At 48.9% G+C, this 16133-nt stretch overlaps 1 protein-coding gene across 1 annotated transcript; it reads right to left on the bottom strand.

The window, feature by feature from the left end:
- Positions 1–15330: 15330 nt before the first annotated feature.
- LOC121008318 (40S ribosomal protein S18-like) lies at positions 15331–15861 on the bottom strand. Its single transcript, XM_040440774.1, is given in 2 exon segments — positions 15331–15585; positions 15587–15861. Coding segments are annotated over 2 exon segments (456 nt in total). The 5' UTR covers positions 15829–15861; the 3' UTR covers positions 15331–15371.
- Positions 15862–16133: the final 272 nt, after the last annotated feature.

Raw genomic sequence — 16133 nt, 5'->3', positions numbered from 1 at the left:
GCAATATTACAATATTAGAAGCATCATACTTACCTGCTGGCTGCTGCGCTGTCTGTGTCCGGCCGGAGCTCCTCCTACTGGTAAGTGACAGATCATTAAGCAATGCGCCGCACAGACCTGTCACTTACCAGTAGGAGGAGCTCCCGGCCGGACATAGACAGCGCAGCAGCCAGCAGGTAAGTATGATGCTTCTAATATTGTAATATTGCTAAGTAACCATGGCAACCAGGCCTGCAGTAGCGTCCTGGTTGCCATGGTTACCGATCGGAGCCCCAGAGCGATTAAACTGGGACTCCGATCGGAATCTCCCCTGCCACCAATGATCGGGAAGGGGGAGGGGAGGCCGCACACTGGCCACCAATGATATTAATACAATAGAGGGGGGGGCCGGCGGGGGGCGCACACTGGCCACCAATGATATTACAATAGAGGGAGGGGGGGTGGCCGGGGGAGGCCGCACACTGGCCACCAATGATATTACAATAGGGGGGGCGGGGGGGGCCGCACACTGGCCACCAATGATATTACAATAGAGGGGGGGGGGCGGGGGAGGCCGCACACTGGCCACTAATGATATTACAATAGGGGCAATGGGGGGGCGGGGGGGGGGGGCCGCACACTGGCCACCAATGATATTCAAACTGGGGAGGGAGGGGGGTCTGCCCCCTGCTGCCTGGCAGCCCCTGATCTCTTATAGGGGGCTATGATATGCACAATTAACCCCTCAGGTGCAGCACCTGAGGGGTTAATTGTGCGGATCATAGCCCCCTGTAAGAGGTCAGGGGCTGCCAGGCAGCAGGGGGCAGTCATGTACACAGTTCATAGTATATTGTAACTAGAAGCGTCCCCATCACTATGGGAACGCCTCTAGAATATACTGTCAGATATGAGTTTTCACGAAGTGAAAACTCATCTCTGAAAAAGTTTTTATGCAGACGGATCTTCGGATCCGTCTGTATGAAAGTAAACTACGGCCACGGATCACGGACGCGGATGCCAATCTTGTGTGCATCCGTGTTCTTTCACGGACCCATTGACTTGAATGGGTCCGTGAACCGTTGTCGTCAAAAAAAAAGGACAGGTCATATTTTTTTGACGGACAGGAAACACGGATCACGGATGCGGCTGCAAAATGGTGCATTTTCCAATTTTTCCACGGACCCATTGAAAGTCAATAAAATGGTAAACGGCACAACGGCCATGGATGCACACAACGGTCGTGTGCATGAGGCCTTAATGAAACAGATAATGCTGATAAAATTATTTTTTAATAGCTTGACAGAAAATGATAACTTAGGACTTGCACTTATTGGTTATTAGTGTGTGTTAGTGGGACATGTTAATTAACCACTTGTGGACTGCCAGCAAAGATTTTTGGGAGTGACGGTTTTCTTTCATTCTTCTGCCAGGTTTGGAGAGTCTGCATGTGATTCTGCAAGGACACTTCTTAATTACCTGGCTGAGTTTGCAGTTTGTGATCGTTGGGCAGCTGCAACCATGTCTGGGTGAAGCTCCGGAGGCTGTATTTACTCATAACTGAAGCAAATCTGTCAGCTCCAGCAATAAATCAGCAATAAAAAAGAAATGTAGTGCTAAAATGCCCCGGCCCCTGAGACCTATGCGGTAGTGAAATCCCGGCGCAGGCGTGCGTGATGACGTCATCGCGTGCGCCTGTGCCGGGACGCAGCACAGTAAAATTATTGTGTGGGGCAAATTACTATATGGGGGCAGTGTGGGGGAAATTACTGTGGGGGAGAAATTACTGTGGGGGGCAGTGTGAGGGAAACTACTGTGTGGAAGCAATGTGGGGGAAACTACTGTATGGGGGCAGTGTGGGGGAAACTATTGTGTGGGGGCAGTGTGGGGGAAACTATTGTGTGGGGGCAGTGTGGGGGAAACTATTGTGTGGGGGCAGTGTGGGGGAAACTATTGTGTGGGGGCGGTGTGGGGGAAACTACTGTATGGAGGCAGTGTGGGAGAAATTACTGTGTGGGGCAGTGTGGGGGAAACTACTGTATGGGGGCAGTGTGGGGGAAATTACTGTATGGGGCAGTGTGGGGGAAACTAGTGTGTGGGGGCAGTGTGGGGGAAACTATTGTGTGGGGGCAGTGTGGGGGAAACTATTGTGTGGGGGCAGTGTGGGGGAAACTATTGTGTGGGGGCGGTGTGGGGGAAACTACTGTATGGAGGCAGTGTGGGAGAAATTACTGTGTGGGGCAGTGTGGGGGAAACTACTGTATGGAGGCAGTGTGGGGGAAACTACTGTATGGGGGCAGTGTGGGGGGAATTACTATATGGGGCAGTGTGGGGGGAATTACTGTATGGGGCAGTGTGGGGGAAACTACTGTGTGGGGGCAGTGTGGGGGAAACTACTGTGTGGGGGCAGTGTGGGGGAAACTACTGTGTGGGGGCAGTGTGGGGGAAACTACTGTGTGGGGGCAGTGTGGGGGAAATACTGTGTGGGGGCAGTGTGGGGGAAACTACTGCGTGGAAGCAATGTGGGGGAAACTACTGTATGGGGGCAGTGTGGGGGAAACTATTGTGTGGGGGCAGTATGGGGGAAACTATTGTGTGGGGGCAGTGTGGGGGAAACTACTGTATGGGGGCAGTGTGGGGAGAATACTGTGTGGGGGCAGTGTGGGGGAAACTACTGTGTGGGGGCAGTGTGGGGGAAACTACTGTATGGGGCAGTGTGGTGGAAGTTACTGTATGGGGGCAGTGTGGGGGAAACTACTGTGTGGGGGCAGTGTGGGGGAAACTACTGTATGGAGGCAGTATGGGGGAAACTACTGTGTGGGGGCAATGTGGGGGAAACTATTGTGTGGGGGCAACTACTGTATGGAGGCAGTGTGGGGGAAACTACTGTATGGGGGCAGTGTGGTGGAAGTTACTGTATGGAGGCAGTGTGGGGGAAACTACTGTGTGGGGGCAGTGTGGGGGGAACTACTGTGTGGGGGCAGTGTGGGGGGAACTACTGTATGGGGGCAGTGTGGGGGAAACTACTGTGTGGGGACAGTGTGGGGGAAACTACTCTATGGGGTCAGTGTGGTGGAAATTACTGTGTGGGGGCAGTGTGGGGGAAATTACTGTATGGGGCAGTGTGGGGGAAACTACTGTGTGGGGGCAGTGTGGGGGAAACTACTGTGTGGGGGCAGTGTGGGGGAAACTACTGTATGGGGGTAGTGTGGTGGAAATTACTGTATGGGGGCAGTGTGGGGAAATTACTGTATGGGGGCAGTGTGGTGGAAATTACTGTATGGGGCAGTGTGGGAGAAATTACTGTATGGGGGCAGTGTGGGGGAAACTACTGTATGGGGGCAGTGTGGTGGAAGTTACTGTATGGAGGCAGTGTGGGGGAAACTACTGTATGGAGGCAGTGTGGGGGGAACTACTGTGTGGGGGCAGTGTGGGGGGAAATACTGTATGGGGGCAGTGTGGTGGAAATTACTGTATGGGAGCAGTGTGGGGGAAATTACTGTATGGGGGCAGTGTGGGGAAATTACTGTATGGGGGCAGTGTGGTGGAAATTACTGTATGGGGCAGTGTGGGAGAAATTACTGTATGGGGGCAGTGTGGGGGAAATTACTGTGTGGGGACAGTGTGGGGGAAACTACTGTATGGGGGCAGTGTGGTGGAAATTACTGTGTGGGGGCAGTGTGGGGGAAATTACTGTATGGGGCAGTGTGGGGGAAACTACTGTGTGGGGGAAACTACTGTGTGGGGGCAGTGTGGGGGAAACTACTGTGTGGGGGCAGTGTGGGGGAAACTACTGTATGGGGGCAGTGTGGTGGAAATTACTGTATGGGAGCAGTGTGGGGGAAATTACTGTATGGGGGCAGTGTGGGGAAATTCCTGTATGGGGGCAGTGTGGTGGAAATTACTGTATGGGGCAGTGTGGGAGAAATTACTGTATGGGGGCAGTGTGGGGGAAATTACTGTATGGGGGCAGTGTGGGGGAAATTACTATATGGGGGCAGTGTGGGGGAAATTACTATGGGGGGCAGTGTGGTGAAAATTACTGTATGGGGGCAGCGTGGGGGCGTTGCTATTGGGAAGGCACTGTAGGGGCAATTCTATTATTTCTGGGGACACTATACATGGATTATTGCCTGGAGCACAATATAGGGTGTTATTATTACTGGGGGCACTCTAGGGGGCATTATAACTGCCGTGGACACAACGGGCACAGTATTGGGGGTGGCAGCAGGATGACACTGGGGGGACACCAGAACGGGGAGGTTGATGGAAAGGCCACATGCACACGACCGTATTTTTTCACGGTCAGCAAAACGGGGTTCCGTTGGTCCGTGATCCGTGACCGTTTTTTCATCCGTGGGTCTTCCTTGATTTTTGGAGGATCCACGGACATGAAAAAAAAGTCGTTTTGGTGTCCGCCTGGCCGTGCGGAGCCAAACAGATCCGTCCTGAATTACAATGCAAGTCAATGGGGACGGATCCGTTTGACGTTGACACAATATGGTGCAATTTCAAACGGATCCGTCCCCCATTGACTTTCAATGTAAAGTCAGGAGTTAATATACCATCGGATCAGAGTTTTCTCCAATCCGATGGTATATTTTAACTAGAAGCGTCCCCATCACCATGGGAACGCCTCTATGTTAGAATATACCATCGGATTTGAGTTACATCGTGAAACTCAGATCCGACAGTATATTCTAACACAGAGGCGTTCCATAGTGATGGGGACACTTCTAGTTAGAATATACTACAAACTGTGTACATGACTGCCCCCTGCTGCCTGGCAGCACCCGATCTTTTACAGGGGGCTGTGATCAGCACAATTAACCCTTCAGGTGCCGCACCTGAAGGGGTTAATTGTGCATATCATAGCCCCCTGTAAGAGGGGGGGGGGGGGTGCGACGGAGGCCGCACACTGGCCACCAATGAAATTACAATAGAGGGGGGGCGCACACTGGCCACCAATGAAATTACAATAGAGGGGGGGAGGGGGGCTGACGGAGGCCGCACACTGGCCACCAATGAAATTACAATAGAGGGGGGGGCCGGGGGGGGCGCACACTGGTAGGACAGGTCATATTTTTTTGACGGACAGGAAACACGGATCACGGATGCGGCTGCAAAACGGTGCATTTTCCGATTTTTCCACGGACCCATTGAAAGTCAATGGGTCCGCGGAAAAAAAATGGAAAACGGCACAACGGCCACGGATGCACACAACGGTCGTGTGCAAGTATTGGGGGGGGGGGGGGGGGGGGCAGAGAAAGGACCCGCCCCGGGCACCCTAGGCACGCCACTGGTGGTGACTATATGGGGAAACAATGTTTAAAATGAAATAAATAGAAAACAAAGTAATTTAAAAAAATTTATAAACAAAAAAGAATACCACCACTCGCCCACACCACAGCTTCTGGCGCCTACCTGAGTTATTCTTGAGACCCAACCCCCATATAGTCAATGAAGTCAAACAGATTTTCATTTAGCAAAATAGACACTAGTGGAAATTTATTGTTTTCAAAGGCAGTATCTTTGGGGCTCTCTATGATATCAGAGCCTGTGCCCACCATAGGATCTTCTGGTGCTGTAGTGGGCCAGTTCAAAGCTGCGTGCATAGAAAGTTCAGAATAGTGTATATAGTTTTCTGGCTGGTTTTGTGACTCTTTAAATGTCACTGCGACATTTTTAGTTGCAACTGGCAGTTTTTACGTCACCCTCGACAGGTTTATGAAAAGTGGGTGTGGCAAGGAGGTGGGCAGGGCCATCAGCCCCAACACATTTAGGGCGCATTTACACGAACGCAAACCGCGGATTCGCAAAACATGGGCACCAGCCGTGTGCACTCCACATCGCGATGCGGACCCGTTGACTTCAATGGGTCCGACATCCGCAAGATGCAGCCGAAGATAGGACTTGTATTATCTTTTGTGCCACGGAGGCACGGACCCAGAAGCACATGAAAGGGCGCTTCCGGGTCCGTGCCTCCGCACCACAAAAGATAATACAAGTCCTATCTTTGGCCACATCTTGAAGTCAATGGGTCTGCACTGCGATGCATGGTGCACATGGCTGGTGCTTGTGTTTTGTGGATTCCTGGTTTGTGGTCCACAAAACGGGCAAGGCCGTAACATGTTTGTGTGAATGCACCCTTATTATTTACGCCAGAAACTGATGTTGATTGAAATCTGCTGCAGCTTCAAGTTGTCATAGATTTCAGTCTGACACAAAGACTGCCGGAGGAGGCATTTAATTTATGACGAGGCCTCCACCCTCGCCGACTCTTAAAGGGCTAGCTCCTGTACCCTAATTTTTACCAGTCTATGGCTGACTTCCAGTAGGTATATAAGGCGCCTTCCCCTATGAGAAGGTGTCTGAGCAATAGTTTTGTCTATCTTCCTAGTTTTCCTGCAAAGTTGTGCTACAGTTATGTTTGCCTGTGTCTGCCCTCTGCAAAGAAAAAATGGTCAGTCAGCACATCCCAATGGGCAGGCGTACGTCGTCATGGCTGAAAGCACAAAACCAAAAACAAACACAATGCAACAGCACTCTGCAAACACAAATAATAAAGTAAACACAATCGTGTCATACTCACTATAGAAAATGTACTGATGCTAATGCTTCGTTATAAATGTGAGATTCTTGGCAAATGCATTTTGTACAAAATTATTTGTGCCTGCCAACGACAAGGCGATCTCTTTAGGACAGGAACCTACACTGAATACTACCTCCTCTGGTGCCATGCTGGCCTCCATTAAATTCAGGGAATGCAAGTTCCACATGCATGCTGAGCCCACACTATATTATACCTCCTTTGGTGCCATACTGTCCGACATTAAATTCAGGGAATGCAGGTTCCACATGCATGCTGAGCCCACTCTGTATTTTACCTCTCCTGGTGCCAAATAGCTTCTAATAAATGCAGGGAGAACAGGCTACAGCTTTATACTTTCACTAATTAAAATCAGTCTATGGACAGACAGGTTAGGCTGTTCACACTTCAGTTATTTGGTCATTTAATTCCATCAGTTATTGTGAGACAAAACTTGATGCAGTCAAAAGCACAGAACAGGTGAATATCTTTCCATTATACCTTATCTCTGAGCAGGTTTCACTACTGGTTTTGGTTCACAATAGGCGAAATGCATAAGAGGGAGGACACCATAGAGTTTTAAGAGTTGTAGTAAAAATTATGTTTTATTGTTAGGACCTAGATCCCATGTATATCTATGGATTGTTTAACTTACTGGTGAGGGATGAGCAATCTAGCTATGCATCATACTGCCGATGGCTGGCTCAACAGTCTAGCTAATGCTTATCCCGCGGTGGGGCCACCAACTCTCCTCCAAGACGACCTTGCCGGTTGAAGCTCCTCGATTCCACCTTACAGAGAAACAAACAGCACGGTGTTATAAACATAGTTATACAAAACTCACTTAAACCAAAACAAACCCTTTGCGCCCCATTGCTCCTACCTGATGATTAGGGCAGGTGGGTGGTTAAGGACTGTATAAGGCTACTTTCACACTTGCGGCAGAGTGATCCGGCAAGCAGTTCCGTCGCCGGAACTGCCTGCCGGATCCTGCAAAACGTATGCCAACTGATGGCATTAGTAAGACTGATCAGGATCATGATCAGTATTAAAAATGCCCGATCAGTCCGAAAAATGCATTGAAATGCCGGATCTGTCTTTCCGGTGTCATCCGGCAAAACGGATCCGGCAAGGACGGTTCTAGCATTCCAGTATTTTGAATGCTGGATCCGGCACTAGTACATTCCTATGGAAAAAAATGCCAGATCCGGCATTCAGGCAAGTCTTCAGTTTTTTCGCCGGAGATAAAACCGTAGCATGCTGCGGTTTTATCTTTTGCCTGATCAGTCAAAATGACTGAACTGAAGACCTCCTGATGCATCCTGAACGGATTGCTCTCCATTCAAAATGCATGGGGATAAAACTGATCAGTTCTTTTCCGGTATAGAGCTCCTAGGACGGAACTCTATGCCGGAAAAGAAAAAACGCTAGTGTGAAAGTACCCTTACATCAACAGATTTCGGTCCAATCAGACCAATAGTTGGTGTGCATAACAAAAGATCTGTGTGTGTAAATAGCCATCTGACCAATGATTGGTCAGAAAATCTGTCAGATAATCTGTTGGTTTAATACAGTCCTAACCCCAAAAGTTTGTACCAACTAGACCCTCCCCTTGTCCTCACCTTATGTATCTCCTACACTCCAGTTTTCCACTCAGGCAATTAGCTTCTTAGAACTTCCCCTCACCCAACTCCCCTATTGTTCCCTACACACATTCCTCACTAATGCCTATGTCCACAACCCTTTTTCCAGCTCCATTTTTTCTTCCAACCTGCCTGACTATATGCTCCAAGTTAAACCCTTCACATTACACCATAATTACATTTTGAGCAATCTACATACATTCTTCATGGATGCCTGCACCCTCCATTTTAATTCAACTATGCTCCAAGCTATCCACACACATACCAACCTAACTACTTTTTGGAGAGTGAGGTAAGGGGTGCAAAGGGTCCCCAGAGGTAAGGGGAAACTAATGGGAAAGAGTCTCCCTGAGTCTCTAACTGAGCCACCACTCCTCTTGTTGTGCATGCCCAGTCAGTAACAGTAAATTCTTCCGGTCGTGCAGAGAAAGCAGACAGGGAGGAAGTTAACAGCCCAGTACAGGAAATTGTATAAATGCATTACTAAAAAAAAATATATACGGTAATTAATATAATAGTAACTACCCATTTAAAAAAATCTATATATCCATTGTGAGGCGGTGACAGGAGTAATTTATGAGGGGAGATATTTGTTGCAGGAAGTATTCTAAAGCAGCTTGCTTATACCAGGAATGTGTCACCAAGGTGTCCCGCCTTGGTGGAGTAAAAGCCCTAGTCGAGGTGTCCACTAAAGTAGTTGGGGGACACCATATAGATAGTGTAGCTGGTTCAGCTAGTTCAGGGCGGGCTTTTACTGGGAAGAGGCAATGTGTTGGGTGGGTGCCTGTTCTCCAGGTTCCAATCCGGGACTTGAGGAATGCTCATGTCCAGGGATCCTATTTAATCCTGCTACTGGATCTTAGGTGTGTCTCAGTCTGGAGGAAAGGGCAGACAGTGTGAGGTAACACTGTCAGAGTGTGCTACGACTGCTGGACCCGGCTGCGATCCGGATGTACTGCCTGTACTCATATGAAAAGCCTAAGGGACTTTTGATGAACGGTTTGGTGTCACTGCCTATGAACACTGTTCTTGTGAGTACGGTTCCCAACAAGTGGTGTCGGATGCGGGCAGACCAGTGAAGCAAACACAATTGTGCATGTCCTTCATACAGCCAGCTAAGTTTTTCCCTAAGACAGCGAATCAAATGGAGGACACTACTACAGCAGCTGGTCCGGTCTAATGCCCAACAAGTCGCGAACAGCAAGCAGCGAACGCCCAGCAACAACAGACAAAGAGCCTGTTGATTCAACAGTTGGCAGCCATGCAAGAGACCCTACGTGGATCCTAGTAAGGAACCCCACCTGCGGTGACCCCGTTTCTGTCTGCTGCCAGAGATAAAGTTCGGTCAGTGCTGAGTAAAATTAGTCTTGAGGACGACGGGGAGGCATTCCTCGCTGTATTTTAAAGGACGGCGGAGCGGGAAAACCTGCCGTCTGCATAGTGGGGCTGAGGTGGTGGCACCGTTCCTGGTAGGAGACGCCCAGAAAGCCTATTTTGACCTCAGTCGTGAGGGACGCCCAGGGACTATGAGAAACTTAAAGGTGATGTCTTGGCTCGAATGGGGGGTTAACGCGTATGTGCGCGCCACAAAGGGTGTATTAGTGGGCTTTTTCAGAGGACCCGGCCCGCAGGTCTCAGGCATATGACTTGCTGCACCTGGTGAAGAAGTGGCTCCAGCCGGAGACCTTGAGCCCCTCACAGATGATTGAGCGGGTGGTAGTGGACCGTTTTGTGCGCACGCTGCCGAGGGCCATACAGCGCTGGGTGGGCCAAGGAGCCCAGGCAACCTTGATCCCGGGGACCCGCGAGGCCACTGTGATTCGGTGTTGGCGCTGCCAAGGCCCGGGACATGTTGAGGCTAACTGCCCTATGCCTTGAGAACCCATGGACTGCGGGTTTGCTCGTCGGTCCTCGTTCTATGCCTGACCTGTGTGTGTTGCTGACCCTCTGCTGGCTGCTGATATGCCTCCCTTGTGTTAGATCTCCGTTAATGGGTACCCGGTCAAGGCACTGCTGTATTCGGGGAGCCTGGTAACTCTTGTGCATGAGTCACTAGTTTCAGAAGAAATACCTGGAGAGCAGAAAATAGCCATAGTATGCATCCATGGAGACCTCTAGGAGTATCCCACAACAAGGGTTACCTGTCTGCGTTCAGGCAAGGAAGTATAACATATCGTCGGGGTGGGGCGACATCTCCCTTATGATGCCATATTGGGAAGAGACTTACCCATTTTCTGGACACTGTGGAAGAACGGTATGCAGTCTCTTGGGGAGGAAAACTGTCCGGGCCCTGAACCCGATGACTCGATACTGGGGTACCATTCATAGGGGTCACCCCCACAGATATAGAGTGTAATCCCGATAGGTTTCCCTAGAGGTGTTGGCTGGTGAAACGGTAGAGACCCCATCCATCCCGGACATGGAGGTGTCCCGAGAAATGTTCGGGACAGTCCATCTCCAGGATCCTACATTGGTGTGTGCGAGAGAAGGGGTAACCGTAATCAATGGTGTGGCTCAGCACCCAGGAGCAGAATCTGTGTTTCTCCACATGGCTTTTAACCAAGATCTATTGTACAGGGTGGACAAGGTGCAACAAGAGGTAATAGAGCAGCTGGTAGTACCCCAGCCTTACCGCCAGATGGTGCTAGACTTGGCCCACACACATGTACTGGGAGGTCATCTCGGGGTGAAAAAGATTCAAGAGCGAATATTGCAGCGTTTTTTCTGGCCCGGGATATATGAGGAGGTTAAGAGGTTCTGTCAGTCCTGTCCTGTGTGTCAGATAACCAGCCCCCAGCCCCATTAACGTAGTCCATTGGTACCTATGCCAATCATAGAGTTACAGTTTGAAAGAATAGCCATGGATCTGGTAGGCCCCATAAATAAGTCGGCCAGTGGTCACCAGCATATCTTGGTGGTTTTAGATTACGCTACCAGATATCCTGAGGCAATTCCCCTGTGCCATACATCGGCTAAGCTTATAGCCAAAGAATTAATACTCATGTTTTCCCGGGTAGGGATACTAAGGAGATCTTGGACAGACCAGGGGACTCCTTTCATGTCGAAGTCATAAAGGAACTCTGCCGGTTGTTAAATGTTAAACACTTAAACACGTCTGCTTCCCATCCCCAAACAGACAAACTTATGGAAAGGTTTAACAAAACTTTAAAGACCATGCTCAAGAAGCCGTATCCAAAGATGGGAAGGACTGGGATCTTTTGCTGCCGTATGTATTATTCACTGTACAAGAAGTGCCCCAGGCTTCTACTGGGTTCTTGCCCTTTGAACTGTTGTATGGCAGACATCCTCGGGGCTTGCTTGACGTAGCTAAAGAAGCATGGGAGCAACAGCCCACCCCACCCAGAGCCGGGTATACAACCAGGCCGCCAGGTAAGAACTTTTTAACCCGGGCGACCAGGTACTGGTACTGGTGCCCACAGTCAACAGTAAATCCCTTGCTAGGTGGCAGGGACCATACGAAGTGATGGAGAAATTAGGACCAGTGAATTACAAGGTATACCAGCCGGTTCGACGAAAGCCAGAGCAGGTATACTATGTTAACTTACTAAAGCCCTGGAGAGATAGGGAGAGTCTGTTTGGGGACACTCTCTGTTTTGACTGCGGGGAAAGCTCCACGTCCATCAGTGATCCCGGAGAAAGTCTCCTCCACAGTGAAGATAGTGGATGGCCTGTCTACTAAACAGGTTCAGGAGGCCAGAGAGTTTATGAGTCGAAATAGGGATATGTTCTCCGAACTTCCTGGACGCACCTCCCTAGTCTGACCTGACATTGTCACCGAGCCCCAGGTCAAAGTTCGCTTAAAGCCATATCGGGTGCCTGAGGCTCGGCGACAAGCCATTTCTAAGGAGGTGAAATCGATGCTACGGCTAGGGGTCATTGAAGAGTCTCGTAGTGAGTGGGCTAGTCCAATAGTCCTCATACCAAAGCCAGACGGAACGTTACAGTTCTGTAACGATTTCCGAAAGCTCAATGAAGTATCAAAGTTTGACGCCTACCCCATGCCTCGGGTCGATGAATTGATAGAACGACTAGGGCAAGCCCGATACTTTTCGGTCTTGAACCTCACAAAAGGGTACTGGCAGGTGCCCTTAATGGAGGCTGCAAAGGAGAAACCTTTCAGTATAAGGTCTTGACCTTTGGCTTACATGGCGCTCCGGCCACCTTCCAAAGGTTAATAAATATCATCCTCCGGCCCCATCGTCAGTATGCTTCGGCCTATCTCGATGATATCATAGTGTTTAGCACGGACTGGGAGAGTTACTTACCCAAGGTGCAGGTGGTGGTTGACTCTCTCTGGAAAGCAGGATTGACAGGTAAAAGCTTTTTTAGGGTTAGTAGGATATTACCGGAGGTTTGTTCCCAATTTTGCCACATTGTCATCACCGTTAACAGACCTCCTGAAAGGGCGGAAGTCTGTGATGGTCCGCAGGAGTGTTCAGGCAGAGGAGGCCTTCAGGTCCATTGAAGTCGGTGTTGTGTGGGATCACCCAACTTCAATAAGGAGTTTATTGTACAGACAGACGCCTCTGAAGAGGTCTAGGTGCTGTACTGTCTCAGGAGGTTAATGGGAGGAGCATCCTGTTAGCTTCCTAAGCCGCTAAGTAAGGCCAGCCGAATCCAGGTTATAGTGTAGTCGAGAGGGAGTATCTCGCCATCAAATGGCACTTAAATCGCTACGCTATTATCTGCTGGGAGGTTGTTCCACCTGGTGACCGATTCATTCACCTCTCACTTGGATGAGTCAGGCGAAGGAGCGGATTCCTCCGGGTCACTAGATGGTTCCTTTCAATGCAAAATTTTAAGTTTACAGTGAAACACAGGTCGGGGGACGCTGCAGTGGGAAGGCGGACGCCCTGTCCAGAGTCCACTGTATGACGTGTGTTCACCCCCACAGGTTTGAACAAAGGGGGGGTATTTGAGGCGGTGACAGGAGTAATTTATGAGGGGAGATATGTGTCACCCAGAAAGTTGCAGGAAGTATTCTAAAGTGGCTTGCTTATACCAGGAATGTGTCACTAAGGTGTCCCGCCTTGGTGGAGTAAAAGCCCTAGTCCAGGTGTCCACTACAGTAGTTGGGGGACAACCATATACAGTTGCAAGAAAAAGTATGTGAACCCTTTGGAATGATATGGATTTCTGCACAAATTGGTCATAAAATGTGATCTGATCTTCATCTAAGTCACAACAATAGACAATCACAGTCTGCTTAAACTAATAACACACAAAGAATTAAATGTTACCTGTTTTTATTGAACACATCATGTAAGCAATCACAGTGCAGGTGGAAAAAGTATGTGAACCTTTGGATTTTAATAACTGTTTGAACCTCTTTTGGCAGCAATAACTTCAACCAAACGTTTCTTATAGTTGCAGATCAGACGTGCACAACAGTCAGGAGTAATTTTTGGACCATTCCTCTTTACAGAACTGTTTTCAGTTCAGCATTATTCTTGGGATGTCTGGTGTGAATCACTTTCTTGAGGTCATGCCACAGCATCTCAATCGGGGGTTGAGGTCAGGACTCTGACTGGTCCATTCCAGAAGGCGTATTTTCTTCTGTTTAAGCCATTCTGTTGTTGATTTACTTCTATGCTTTGGGTCGTTGTCCTGTTGCAACACCATCTTCTGTTGAGCTTCAGCTGGTGGACAGATTGCCTTAAGTTCTCCTGCAAAATGTCTTGAAAACTTGGGAATTCATTTTTCCTTCGATGATAGCAATCCGTCCAGGCCCTGACGCAGCAAAGCAGCCCCAAACCATGATGCCCCCACCATCATACTTCACAGTTGGGATGAGGTTTTGATGTTGGTGTGCTGTGCCTCTTTTTCTCCACACATAGTGTTGTGTGTTTCTTCCAAACAACTCAACTTGGTTTCATCTGTCCACAGAATATTTTGCCAGTACTGCTGTGGAACATCCAGGTGCTCTTGTGCAAACTGTAAACGTGCAGCAATGTTTTTGGGGACACGGTGGCTTCCTCTGTGGTATCCTCCCATGAAATCCATTCTTGTTTAGTGTTTTACGTATCGTAGATTCGCTAACAGGGATGTTAGCATATGCCAGAGACCTGTAAGTCTTTAGCTGACACTCTAGGATTCTTCTTCACCTCATTGAGCAGTCTGCGCTGTGCTCTTGCAGTCATCTTTACAGGACGGCCACACCTAGGGAGAGTAGCAGCAGTGCTGAACTTTCTCCACTTATAGACAATTTGTCTTACCGTGGACTGATGAACAGCAAGGTTTTTGGAGATACTTTATAACCCTTTCCAGCTTTATGCAAGTCAACAATTCTTAATTGTAGGTCTGTAGCTTCTGAGAGCTCTTTATGTGCGAGGCATCATTCACATCAGGCAATGCTTCTTGTAAAAAGCAAAAAACAGAACTGGTGTGTGTTTTTTTATAGGGCAGAGCAGCTGTAACCAACACCTCCAATATCATCTCATTGATTGTACTCCAATTAGCTCTTGGAGATGTCATTAGTCTAGGGTTCACATACTTTTTCCGCCTGCAATGTGGAATGTTTACACAGTGTGTTCAATAAAAACATGGTAAACATTTAATTCTTTGTGTGTTATTAGTTTAAGCAGACTGTGATTGTCTATTGTTGTGACTTAGATGAAGATCAGATCACATTTTATGGCCAATTTGTGCAGAAATCCATATCATTCCAAAGGGTTCACATACTTTTTCTTGCAACTGTAGATAGTGTAGCTGGTTCAGCTAGTTCAGAGCAGGCTTTTACTGAAAACAGGCAATGTGTTAGGTGGGGGCCTGTTCCCCGAGTTCCAGTCCGGGACTTGAGGCATGCTCATGTCCAGGGATCCTATTTAATCCTGCTACTGGATCTTAAGTGTGTCTCAGTCTGGAGGAAAGGCAGACAGTGTGAGTTAACACTGACAGAGTGTGCTACGACTGCTGGACCCGGCTGTGATCCGGATGTACTGCCTGTACTGACATGAAAAGCCTAAACAAAGAGGACTTTGATGAACGGTTTGGTGTCACTGCCTTTGAACACTGGTCTTATAAGTACGGTTCCCCACAACCATATAGAGGGTAATATATCATAAGAGTAATACTTGAAGTGAGTTTTTTTTTTTTTTTTTTTTGGTTTTATACAGAACTTTATTACAGCACAGGCAGGGCGGTTACTTCTTCTTGGACACACCAACTGTACGTCCACGGCGGCCGGTGGTCTTTGTGTGCTGTCCTCTCACACGCAGACCCCAGAAGTGACGCAGGCCTCTGTGCGCCTTGATCTTCTTCAGCCTCTCCAGATCCTCACGGAGTTTGTTATCAAGGCCGTTGGCCAAGACCTGGCTGTATTTCCCATCCTTGATGTTCTTCTGTCTGTCAGGAACAGTCGGGGATCTTGTACTGACGAGGATTCTGCATAATTGTCACCACGCGCTCAACCTCATCCTCCGTCAGTTCTCCTGCACGCTTTGAGAGGTCAATGTCAGCCTTACGCAGGACCACGTGAGCGTAGCGACGTCCGACACCCTTAATGGCGGTGATGGCGAAGGCGATCTTCCTGCGCCCGTCAATGTTGGTGTTCAGGACACGCAGAATGTGCTGGAACTTCTCAGGGATTACGAGCGACATGGCGGCGGCTTCAGGGAAAGAGAGAGCTACTTGAAGTGAGTTTAGCTAGAGTCTGTGTTGGTACTTTGCGGCAAAATTTCTAATTTCTCTTGTGTGTTAAATTTGGCTCACCTTTAAACCTAAGGCCTTATACTGAAGTTGAGCTGTTGTGGTGCCAACTCACCCGGGGTCTTTGATTTGGGGTCACTTCCCCCGCCTATCCCGACTTCTGAATTGCTCAGCCCAATGTCATTCACTAGGGAGATTTGGTATAGAAGCAGAATTAGTTATGCCTGGCCACACGCCGTTCACCCCTTACACTATTT

Source organism: Bufo bufo, chromosome 7 (genome assembly GCF_905171765.1).
Source record: "Bufo bufo chromosome 7, aBufBuf1.1, whole genome shotgun sequence".
Taxonomy (NCBI): Eukaryota; Metazoa; Chordata; class Amphibia; order Anura; family Bufonidae; genus Bufo; species Bufo bufo.
This window is presented reverse-complemented; position numbering and strand designations above follow the sequence as displayed.